At 40.0% G+C, this 11,493-nt stretch overlaps 2 protein-coding genes across 2 annotated transcripts; one reads left to right on the top strand and one right to left on the bottom strand.

Annotated features, from left to right (window-relative positions):
- Positions 1-3,651: 3,651 nt before the first annotated feature.
- cdx1b (caudal type homeobox 1 b) lies at positions 3,652-6,586 on the bottom strand. The gene is made up of 3 exons (XM_077504976.1): positions 6,040-6,586; positions 4,135-4,283; positions 3,652-4,017 (listed from the first exon to the last, which is right to left on the bottom strand). The coding sequence occupies exons 1-3, from the start codon at positions 6,584-6,586 to the stop codon at positions 3,829-3,831; spliced, it is 885 nt and encodes a 294-aa protein (XP_077361102.1). The 3' UTR covers positions 3,652-3,828.
- Positions 6,587-9,157: 2,571 nt separating this feature from the next.
- Positions 9,158-11,381, top strand: ins (preproinsulin). The gene is made up of 4 exons (XM_077504977.1): positions 9,158-10,423; positions 10,492-10,614; positions 10,680-10,864; positions 10,977-11,381. The coding sequence occupies exons 3-4, from the start codon at positions 10,690-10,692 to the stop codon at positions 11,144-11,146; spliced, it is 345 nt and encodes a 114-aa protein (XP_077361103.1). The 5' UTR covers positions 9,158-10,423; positions 10,492-10,614; positions 10,680-10,689; the 3' UTR covers positions 11,147-11,381.
- Positions 11,382-11,493: the final 112 nt, after the last annotated feature.

An 11,493-nucleotide genomic window follows, 5' to 3' on the forward strand; every position in this document is an offset into this window, starting at 1 on the left:
TGGAATTTCTGCAGTCGAAATTAAACGTCCATAGTAATTATTCGTTTTAATATATTAAAAGTGAATTTTCACTTGACTTTTTTTTTTTTTTACGCTCCTAGATTCCACGCATCTTCATGGGTGTGGTGTGACAGCCCTGATTTCAATTTCATGATTACAAGGATTCAAATACATTATTTTTATTTTTTAAGTAAGGTTCAACCAAACCCTTTTTAAGGCTTTTCTAACATGCAGGAATCAATATTGTGTTCCCTGTAATAGTTAAATTATTTCATAAATGCAACATAATAGCTTGATATAGTTGACGCCACGATTCACAGGTGGGATACGTTACAATAATGTCAAGAATACTCTTTAGGAATAAAAAAAACAACTATGTTTTATTGGTAATTTTAATCACTATTGCTTCATCAACATTGTTAGTGTCACTGTAGTGAGGACGACCTTCAACAGGGGGCGACAACACTCTTCTGTTCTACTTACGGTCAACATACAGTGTATAACAACACAAGTGACTAGTGCGTACTCGTGCAACACAGTAAATAAACATACTAGTCATACTTACATACACATTGTACATACATACATACATACATACATGCATACATATTCATACATACAGATTAAAGGCAGTACATGTTAAATATGTTAATCATACATATTAACATGTTATTCCTACAGTAAATTAAATACGTATTCCTACTAATGTAAACTTTAAGCTTAGGCCACTGCTTGCAAATATACAACTGTATTACTATTATATATATTTAGAAAGAATAATTATTATTGTTATTATTATTTGTATCACATTAAAAGTACTTCCTGATGTTGTTAACCCTCATGCGGGAAGTCACTTTTTCCCATAGCCGATATGAGATTCATCAGCAGCAGCAGCCATAAAAGTTGTGACTGTACAGTGTGTCAATGATTAACTTTTACAAGCGTGTGGGCGTGTCCTCATCGTGGAGGACATTTTGTTTGCGCTCACTTTCTTTTTCTTTCTCATCAAATTTATGCTTCGTTTTCTCTCCTTTTCGGCTTGTGTACGCTCGGTAAACCTGGTAGCAAAGATGCCGTGATATCACACGCACATAGTGTTATATTAATGATAATCATAGCAACTATGTTGTAAATGTGTCATAAATGTGTCGTAAACAACATGTCATAAATGTGTATGAATATGTCCTAAATGCATGTAAGTATGTCGTAAATGTGCATTCATGTCATAAATATGTGTTTAAATATGACCTGAAAGTGAATACATGTGTCATAAATGTGCATAACTATGTCACAAATACATAGAAATGTCCATAATGTGTGTAAATGTCTATTAATATGTCATAAATGTTATTACTGCATAAATAAATAAAAAAAAGCCTTTTTACAAATGTCAAATATGTATCAATATGTCATAAATATGTACTAAAAAGTACGTACAGCATGATGTATCAATGTACTGTATATAACTGTGTCCATAATGTGTATAAATGTATAGAAATATGTCAAAATTGTGTATAGTGATAGAAATGTATTTTAAGATACCATGAATGTATTTGAATATATAATAAATGTGTCTGAATTTGTATGTGCCATAAATATGTTTCAATATAATTGTGTGTACTGTCATAAATGTGTATAAAGAACAAACTGTGTATACATATTTACTAAATGAATACGAATTTGCCCATAACGTATATTAAATGTGTACAAATGCATCATAAATGTTTATTGATAACATCTGTACTCCATAGCGTGATGGAAAGTGTCTAAATATATAATGCATGTATTTAGACATAATAAAATGGACGTAATTATTTCATAAAGTGTATGTCATAGAGTGTATAATGCAAGAAAATATAACACATTGATGACTCTTGAATTATGATTTCTTGTTGTGTTTGCAAAGGCTCACTATAATGGCAGCGACCAATCGTGTGCGCAGTGCTAACGTCCAAAAGATGAGATGGCGTCTGTCCGTGGGACAGATGACACTTAAGAGCTAAATGCCGATCGGGGGCGAGATATCACCTGGACAAAGGTCACACGCGCACACACATTTACACATACACGCAGTCGCCATCTTGGATTGGCGAAACGACCAATTAGACGAAGCGAAGACAGCATGAAGGCAGCCATTTTGTCTTGATGCGTTTGTGTGTCCGCGCGCATATGAGAGAGAGTCTGAAAAAAAAAATCAGCCAGGTAAACATTCATGCGTCTCCGTGGTGAAAAAAAAAAAACTTTTATTGTCGTCATCCTCAATAAAACTTTATGGCAGGCAGGGGAAGCTCCGCCCACCTTGTTAGCCTGTTTAGCCGGTGTAAGGACAACATCCAAATGCCACCCACGGCAAGCCCCGATCAAACCTTCATGCTGCCACGTACGCACAACTGTCCAATTACAAACACACGAACAAGGCCGCAAATCAAGATGGCTGTTCATCTCGGGCAGACATACACAAACTGATAGCAGGATCCTTCATTGTGTTTGCTCTTCGGACACCACACCTCAACAGGCCTTGTGTGTATGCGCTCTGGATGTGCGTGTGTGTTTAAGACCTTTGTCCTTTGCTCCATTTTGCCTCTTGTCATATCGTTAAACCTCACAATAACTGATGGTGTGCGTGTGCAAGTGTATGAGTGTGTAATGAGAGATGAGAGGCTATCTTGACTTTTTGTTTCGATGGTTTAATGTCTGCCTTGTGTGTGTGTGTGTTGCCGCAAATTGAAAAATGAAAAGAACAAGGAAAAAAAAATCCTGAAGAGCATACTTTGTTAGTTTTACTTATGATACGAACGAGCTGAAGAAAATGAAAACGATTTACAAGTTTGGCATCCGAGCCTAAGCCGCCCTTTGATTAATGGCGACCTTTCACAAAGCCAAATGGGTTGACGCCAACACGGGGACCAATCAGGAAGGGTTGATGATCAAATGAAAACACAAGAAAACATGCAAGAAGGCGGGGCCTATAAATAACACACAAGTGCTTCTAAAAATGCATGTTTGTCTTCAAACGCTAATGTTGCTAACAGCCAGTCCATAGTTGGGTAGCATTAGCATGCTAATGTGGATAACTGTATAGTGCCAAAGTTTGACAGCATCAACTAATGTTGTTAACCTCTTTTCCCACCAATATAGTATTAGCAATAAAGTTGACTTAAGATGTCATCCACTTCGAGTCCCACAGTTGCATAGCATCATAATGCTAGTCTAACATATGTCATTAGTATGCTAGTTCAATAGAATCAGCATGATAATGTAGCTTACTGCCAGTCCAACATCAGAATGTCATATGGTAAGTACTATTGAGTAGCATCAACATATAAATGTAGCTAATCGCTAGCGAATCCAACATCAGGATTACATTAGCATGCTAAAGTTGCTAAATGATAGTCCAATTGTTTAATACCATCAGTATGCTAATGTAGCTAAACTTGTGTCCTGAGTCTTGTGGTTGAATGATATTAGCGTGCTAATGTTGCTAACCACTTGTCTCAACATTGAATACCATTGACATGCTAATGTGACTAACTTCTAGCCACATACATAAAGTTGAGTTGAAATGCGTTCCGCTTCTAGTCCCACAGTCTCAGAACATCAACACGCTATCTGTTTAGTCCGATATCAGTTTGTCATTAGCTTGCTTGGTGATTAAGCTAAATGTTTGCCCCACTGCTTATTAGCATCAACACGCTAATGTCGCCTGTTGTTTTTGTTGCAGTGTCCTGTCGTCTTCCTAGTTTTTGGTCATGGTTCCTGCATGTCGTCACCACGTCAACGTTGCTGGAACCGACGAAAGAGGTCAGAAGAAGGAACACATGAGCGAGTTCAAAACTCTTCTTTGATGCTGATGGGCAGCGAGGACGGCGACACCAGGCCGGATGGAGACACCAGACCGCTGCTACTGCTTGTCACCATGGCGACGCTGCTGGATGACGACGAGGCGGGCTGCTGCTGTTGCTTCTTCTTGCTGATCTTGCGCTCTTTGGCACGCCGGTTCTGGAACCAGATCTTCACCTGGAGGCCACCAATACAAATGGGTAATTGAACACACCTGCTACCTAATCACTCCTCCGAACTTGTAAGGGTTGTGCTCCCTTTTGTTGCCAGCAGTTTTAACATGAATGGCCTCACCTGTCGCTCTGATAGGCTGAGGGCGCTGGCGAGCTCCGCCTTCCTGCGAATGGTGATGTACTTGCTGTAGTGGAATTCCTTCTCCAGCTCCAGACGCTGGTGGTCCGTGTAGACCACCCGGTACTTGTCCTTCGTCCGCGTCTTCCCGTCTGCAAGCGCATGCTTCCTGTTAGTATTTGACATTCAAGAATTCACACCTGTCTACTTCCAGTTTAGCACTTGTGAATTTAGCACCCATGAAGTCACTCCCATCTATTTCCTGTTTAGCACTCAGGACGTCATTTCTGTCGACTTGCTCTTGTCCTCTTGTCAAAAGGTCACTCTTGTCCACTTCTCCTTCTCTTTTCTTATATAAAACTGAGTAAGCCACGACTGTCAATCGTGAATTAATTCCTATCAATCTCCTCTTACTTAGCATTTGCATTAGCACTTAGGAAGTCACTTGTGTCTATTTCATGCTTAGCATTCAGTCAAGTGCATCAACTTCCATTTAGCCTTTAGCGTATAGCACTCTGGAAGTCACTTCTGTCTACTTCCTATGAGCTTTTTAGCATTTTAGCGTTCATGAAGTTCACTTCCTGTTCGTGTTCCTTTAGCCAGCATACAGTCCATCTGCTACGCGTTAGCTTGTCATTAGCACGCCATGATTGACAATTAACGCTAAACACACACAGTGACACTTACTGGCTCAAAATCAACACTCTTGTTAAAAAGTCACAAGAAAACAAACACAATCAGCACCTCGCCTCCATGCTCATATAGGGGTCTCTCTTTCTTTCTTTCTCTCTCTCTCGCTCGCTCACACTAACTCACACACATTTCATGTCATCAAATGACAAAAAATTGCATAATTTCACCATATTAGTCAATAATAATAATAATAATAATAATAATAATAATAATAATAATAATAATAACAATAAAATGATAATAGCACTACTACTACTACTACTACTACTACTACTACTACTAATAATAATAATAATAATATAGTGCTATTATTATTATTAGTAGTAGTAGTAGTAGTATTAGTATTATTATCAGAAGGTAATATAAAAATATTACTATATAATAATAATATAATAATACTTAAAAATGATAATAGTGTTATTATTATTATTATTATTATTATTATTATTATTATTATTATTATTATTATTACTATCGACACACATGAATCATCATAAAACATAGTCATTCTCTTTCCTGAAAGATTAATTTATTCTTAGCCTCGATTGATGACAACCTTTTCATGTAAGATATGCTGATAATTATATGACTTAATTACTGTCGTTGAATAATGTAAGACTAAATAACATAAGAGTGCAAATATATTTGCAAATATAATTAAATTGTGACTTTTTTCTCTATATGTATAGCTATTACCTGCAGTATAATTATAACAGGTAATAGCTACATCATAGAGATAAAAGTCACAATTTAATTATTATCATAATTATGATTTTATTGTTAATGTGTTGACTATAGTTAATCTTGTCACTATAGTTAAATATATACACTGAAAAAATGGGGAGTGATATTTACTTGAAAAAGTTTTGAGAAGTTGTTGCACTCAGAAATTCTAAGTAAATTTGATAAGAAGTTTAATTAAATTTGTGATGTGAAAAAACTTTACTAGTTTTTTTCAAGTAATTTACGAGATTTTTTCAAGTAAATATCAATCCCCGTTTTTTAACTATATAGCTATAAATAAATATATGAGCTACTTATTTGAATAATAACAATAATAATAATAATAATAATAATAATAATAATAATAATAATAATAATAATAATAATAATAATAATAATAATAAATTATTGTTGTCAGACTACCGCCAACAGTGTCGACAATGACAATGATGAAGATGGTTCTTCTTTTTGGGCGTGTTTGATTGGCCTTACTGGGGTTGGCGTGCGGCGTGGAGGCGCGTCGAATCCACTCGTAGGCGCTCCTCCTCTGCGGGGAGCCGGCCGAGCCTTGGCCGACAGGCGCGTTCAGCGAGGTTGCGGCCAAAAGCGGCGGCGGCTGTCCGCCAAACTCCGCAGGACTGTAGCCGAGGTTGGGGCCCCCGGCGGCTGCGGCCACGGTGCTGCCCGGGGGCCCGGCCACGGCGGCGGCGGCGGCAGCCGCGGCCGCGTAATGGTGCGCCGCCCAGTCGTCCCGGGCGGGCTGAGCCGGGTGAGGGAGAGGAGGGGGCGGGTAAGCCGGGCTCCAGCCGCCCCCGGCCCCGCCCGGCACGCTCTGCTGGGCCTGGTGGGGGTCCGCTCCGAGGCCGTGGGATGGCGGGTGGTGGTGGTGGTGATGATGGTAGCCCGCGAAGTCCGAGTACTGGGCCGGGCCTGGCACCGGGAAGTTCTGCGGGCTGAGGCCCAGGCCCGGGTGTCTGCTGACGGGGTTCTGGTGGTACATGGGGGGGTCCTTGTCCAGCTGCAGGTAGCTCACGTACATATTGGATGGAGGGGGTGAGGGAGGGGGGGCGTGCGGGCACGCTCGCCTGACGTGCCTGTGGTCCGAGTGCGTCTTCACCTGCTGCCCCCGCGCACTTCCGCGGCTCGTTATAAAGTGGCCGGGTCACGTGGTCTACTTTATTGCTCTCACCTGCAACACACCTTCCCCCCTCCCTCACCATTAACATCGAAACCAGCTCCTGAAACTTAAACTTAAATATGATCACATTTCATTTCTGTCGATATCTGCCATTTTAGTAGAGCCGATATCTTTACATTTATTTTCATGAATGCTTATGATAGACTCACAAGGCTATGGAATATGAAATGTTATTTTTAAATGCTATTTTTGTTCAAAATATATAGGACAAATTCATCAGACGCATTTTTAAATGTATTTTGAAGCACAAACTCCATTCAATCAAAAAATAAAAACAAATTTACTTGCTGCAATATATTGGAATATTTGTCATGCAACTGACATTAAAATTTGCATGAAAAGTTGTTTTAAAAAGTCGATTTTATGAATTGGTCAGTCATTATTATATAATTTGTTTCCAACATTCAAATTCAAATAAGACAACTTTCAAAGTTTTCATTCGAGATTTTTAAAACGTTTGTTTTAAAGTTTAAAATTGAATTCTCATTCATCCTAAACTCTCATTTAAAAAAAAAAATCATAAACTTTCACCAATCAACACACGCGTTAGTTATACTCTATTTTGATAATTATAGCAATAAAAAAAATAGTGTGTGTGTTTAGTTTTTGTGGCCTTCCAGTTAAACAGGAGTTAATTGAACATTTGATTGGAATAAACAAAAAAGAAGAACCCAACGGAAACTCAGTACAAGCGAACATTTTCAAGGTCATACTTGATGTCTTCGATTTGAGAGTTTCAATGAAGGAAGGGGGAAAAAAAACTATTTGTGGACGCCGACGCGGTTGTTCTCCTGTATGGAGCGTGTGAAATTTTGCAGCGGCGACGACCATTTATGGATTTACGAGTTTACCTTTTTATTGTTTTACACTCATGACTTTTCTTTGTGTGAGGCCCTAAAGGACAATTCATGAGGTACGCACACTTCACCTCTGTGTGCGTGTGCGTGCACCTCATCAATCTCATGCTTTAGTGGTGCAATTAATTTGACGGTCTTCAAAGGAAAGTATAGGAAAATTAAGAACCGTTTATTACTTTTTTATTTTTTTTTATTTTAAAGCAAACAAACAAATCAACAAAACAATGTAATGATATTGATACATTTTATCACATATACTGTACTGCATATATGCATTTTAATCATTTGATTTAAAAAATAAAATTAACATATTTCCTATTAATATTCACCGTATTTTTACTACAACGATTATTTTAATCTTTGAGACGTTACTGAAGTTATGAATTTTGTTTCTTTGATGTGAAAACATTTTATAAAGTTGAGTTTGGAAGAGGAAACAAATGTTAATCACCAAATATAGAATAATTGTAAAATAGTTTTCAATAATACAGTTAAATAAAATTTAGAGTATCATTAAAAACAAACAAGGTGAAAAAAGTAGGCTATTTAGACTTTTTTTTTTTTTAATGGGTGGGTGTGGCTCTAAAATTTACATTATATACAGAACAATACAGAACATCAATATAATCCTAATTTCAATACTAAAACGGAAAACAATGCGCCGTGTGTGCAAATATGTAAAATAATAATAATGAGATTTTAGCGCTAATTATTTATTGAGTAATATTTAAGATGTAAGAAAGCGTGAAAAATGAAGATAATGAAGCAAAACGTGCGCGTGCGTGTGTGTGTTGTGCTCAGGGTCGTCCATCTTGTGTCACCTGTCGTCAGCAAACATTAACCAGCCCAACATGGCCGCCGTCATAAAATCTTTTACAACCTTTTTTTTCCCCCTCTATCTCTCTTTTATGACCTCCTTGACACACTTTGATGCTGTTCACGCAGCTCGCTCAACCCGTCAACTAGCCTAGCTTAGCATGGCTCAGTTTAGCTAAAATAACAACTTCGAAAAAATTGTATTATCCAACATGGTGCGACGCTGCCCTCTTGTGGTCAAACATGAAATTACACTAAAGTGAACTCTCAATCACCACAATTGCGTGTAGATCGAGATGAACCACTCACAGCGGGGACGTTTGATGATGTAATTTAACAAATATTTACATCACAATTCCATTCAGGTTCAGGTCAGGGGTCGTATTCTGAGTCGAGTCATGACTCATGTTCCTGTCAGGTACAAGCCAGATCTGGTTTGGATCTAGTCTGATTTCGTGGTCAGGTTGCGTCTCAGGTTGCTGCTTCCTTTGCGTGATTACTGTTGTAATTTGGCGCCCTCGTGTGGTCACTTGAATACTGTAACTCTCACATGCTCAATATAACGCCCGGCCTGTCATCTATCTACCATTCTATAATCTTGCATATATTGATTGATTGATTGATTGATTGATCGCTGATTGATCAATTAAGTCATTTGCTTTAAATCGTATTTTCACTCGATGATGTGGTATGCTTTGGATTTTCTTTTTAAAAATTGAGTTTTTAAACGAAACTGCTTTCTACGTAAAATGTTCTTCGTACATTTCTGAGAAATCTTATCCGGCATCCCAACGACGCCCACGTTGTCATGGATATGTCATTGTGACGATGTCGCCACGGCGACTGTTGACTTTGGTGTTCAATGTGAGCTGTGTCAGCATGTTGCTGACATGCACTGTTTTTTTTCTGGCTGTTTCTTGACTTGACTTTCCACTAGTGACATCATCAAGCCTTCTGTCAGCTTTTTCTTTTTTTTTTTTCTTTTTTTTTAATCCCCAGCAAACACTGCAAGGATGTTCCAAATATGTCATAAAATATACAGTAAACCAGTTAGAAATTGAAAATGTCATACTCCTTAATCTACGGTATACACTGTAAAATTACTTTTTTTTCCTTTTTTTTTTAACCTTGGATTAAGATACCTAAAAAAAAGTCAACAAAAAAAATCTCTGTAGTCATCAGAACTGAATTAAAGACAAGGACATGCTGTAGGAAAAGGACCTACTGGTGGACAAAGACCTGCTGGAGGATGAGGATGTCCAGAGACGTGCATGGACCTGATGGAAAATAAAAAACTGCTAGAGGATGAGGACCTGATTTAGGACCAGGACCGTGATGGACAACTGGGAACTGCTGGAGGGCAAGGACCTGTTGGACAAGGACCTGCTAGGGGATAAGGACCTGTCGCAGGAATGGGACCGACTGGAGCACCAAGAACTGTTGAAGTACAAGGACCTGCTCATAATCTGCTGGAGGACCAGTATCTACTGGAGGACATGGGTTTGCTTGAGAAAGCGAGTCTGATTCTATTGCAAGGTCAAAACCTGCTGAGAAGCGGTAGTTGATTGAGGATGAGGACTCAGAATTCGATGCAGGACCAGGACATCCTGGCGGACATGGATTTAATTGAGAACAAGAGACTGATTTAGGACAAGGACGTGGTGGAGGATGAGGACTGTTGCAAGGTCAAGCAAGACTTGCTGAGAACCAGCATTTGCAGGACAAGGACTTGCTCAAAATCTTTTGGAAGACCAGGACCAGGTGGACAAGGGCCCACTTGAGAAGTAGACCAAATGTAGGACAAGGATCTGCTAGAGAAGCAACGGAATTGTGCCCAGCTATGACAACACAATGTCCAGGTCCCCCTGGAGGAAAAAAAATCCTTCTTTTTTTGCTTTCAAAGTCTTTTTAAGTCTAACCCTGTTGCAGGACGAGGACATGCTGGAGGACCAGGAGATCTGCCAAATATCGTTAGTAGAAGAAGACGTGGAGGTGATCAGAGGAAGTGAGTCAATATTTGTGGCAGTTCATCACATCAAGTCGCCTCATTTGTTGTGTTTGTTCTACTAAAAGCGCGAACGCACGCACTCGCAGTGGGCGTGGCCTGGCCCTATAAAAGTCTGGCAAGTGGTGTGAACGTCCTCACACCTCTTAGCTGTTTTTCATCGTCATCTTCATCCTCATTGGACCGTGCAGGTAAGCCCCGCCTCCTAGCGCTGTGATTGACAGATGTGTGGCCCTGACATGTTTTTGCCGTTCAGCTCCCCCGTGATGGCGTCGTGGTGGCTTCAGGCGTTGACCCTGCTGGTCCTGATGGCGGCGTCCCGGCCCGCCGCCGCAGACCCGCAACACCTGTGCGGCTCGCACCTGGTGGACGCCCTCTTCTTGGTGTGCGGCGACCGCGGCTTCTTCTACAACCCCAAGAGGGACGTGCACCCCCTGCTGGGTGAGCCCCCCTGCCCCAGAAGTCCAGAAGTGTCGTCACGGCAACCATGATGTTGATGATGGTGTGATGTCACGAGGATGCAGTGTAAGTGTGTGTTTGTGCATGTGCACAGGTTTCCTCCCGCCCAAGGTTGGCGTGGCGGCGGCCGGCGACAAGGGGGAGGCGGAACTGGACTTCCAGGGCCTCCAGGACCACATGGAGGTGCTGGTGAAGCGAGGCATCGTGGAGCAGTGCTGCCACAAGCCGTGCAACATCTTTGACCTGCAGAACTACTGCAACTGACTGTTAGCCTAGCCTAGCCTAGCCTAGCCTGGACTGGTGGCATGCAGGTGACGAGAGCAGCGGTGATGTTGTCTGCCACCAAAATGAATGACATTATTTTTCCTAAAAAATAAACTTTTCTGAATGACACAGGAATTTGTTGATGTGATTGGACAATATGATTTTTATTTTTTTTCACCAAGTGCGGCCTTGAGATCGGAGTGACCTGAAATACAACAAGCATTTCCAGAGCTGTCGTTAGGCTTATTTTTTTTTTTTGTTCAAGCTGTTTATTGCCACTCTACTCTAAAACTAACCATAAAACAAAGAATTAACACCTTGTGTATACTATTTGAAACAATCTATTT

This window comes from Festucalex cinctus, chromosome 18 (assembly GCF_051991245.1).
Source record: "Festucalex cinctus isolate MCC-2025b chromosome 18, RoL_Fcin_1.0, whole genome shotgun sequence".
Taxonomy (NCBI): Eukaryota; Metazoa; Chordata; class Actinopteri; order Syngnathiformes; family Syngnathidae; genus Festucalex; species Festucalex cinctus.

What these genes read in the sequence shown, in the direction of transcription:
- cdx1b (XM_077504976.1), bottom strand. Translation starts at nt 6,586, where the DNA reads ATGTACGTGAGCTACCTGCAGCTGGACAAGGACCCCCCCATGTACCAC. An exon ending in CACGCCGCACGCCAACCCCA is followed by an intron (nt 4,284 to 6,039) that starts GTAAGGCCAATC and finishes ATGCGCTTGCAG; the next exon opens with ACGGGAAGACGCGGACGAAG. An exon ending in TCAGCCTATCAGAGCGACAG is followed by an intron (nt 4,018 to 4,134) that starts GTGAGGCCATTC and finishes GGTGGCCTCCAG; the next exon opens with GTGAAGATCTGGTTCCAGAA.
- ins (XM_077504977.1), top strand. Translation starts at nt 10,690, where the DNA reads ATGGCGTCGTGGTGGCTTCAGGCGTTGACCCTGCTGGTCCTGATGGCG. An exon ending in GGACGTGCACCCCCTGCTGG is followed by an intron (nt 10,865 to 10,976) that starts GTGAGCCCCCCT and finishes GCATGTGCACAG; the next exon opens with GTTTCCTCCCGCCCAAGGTT.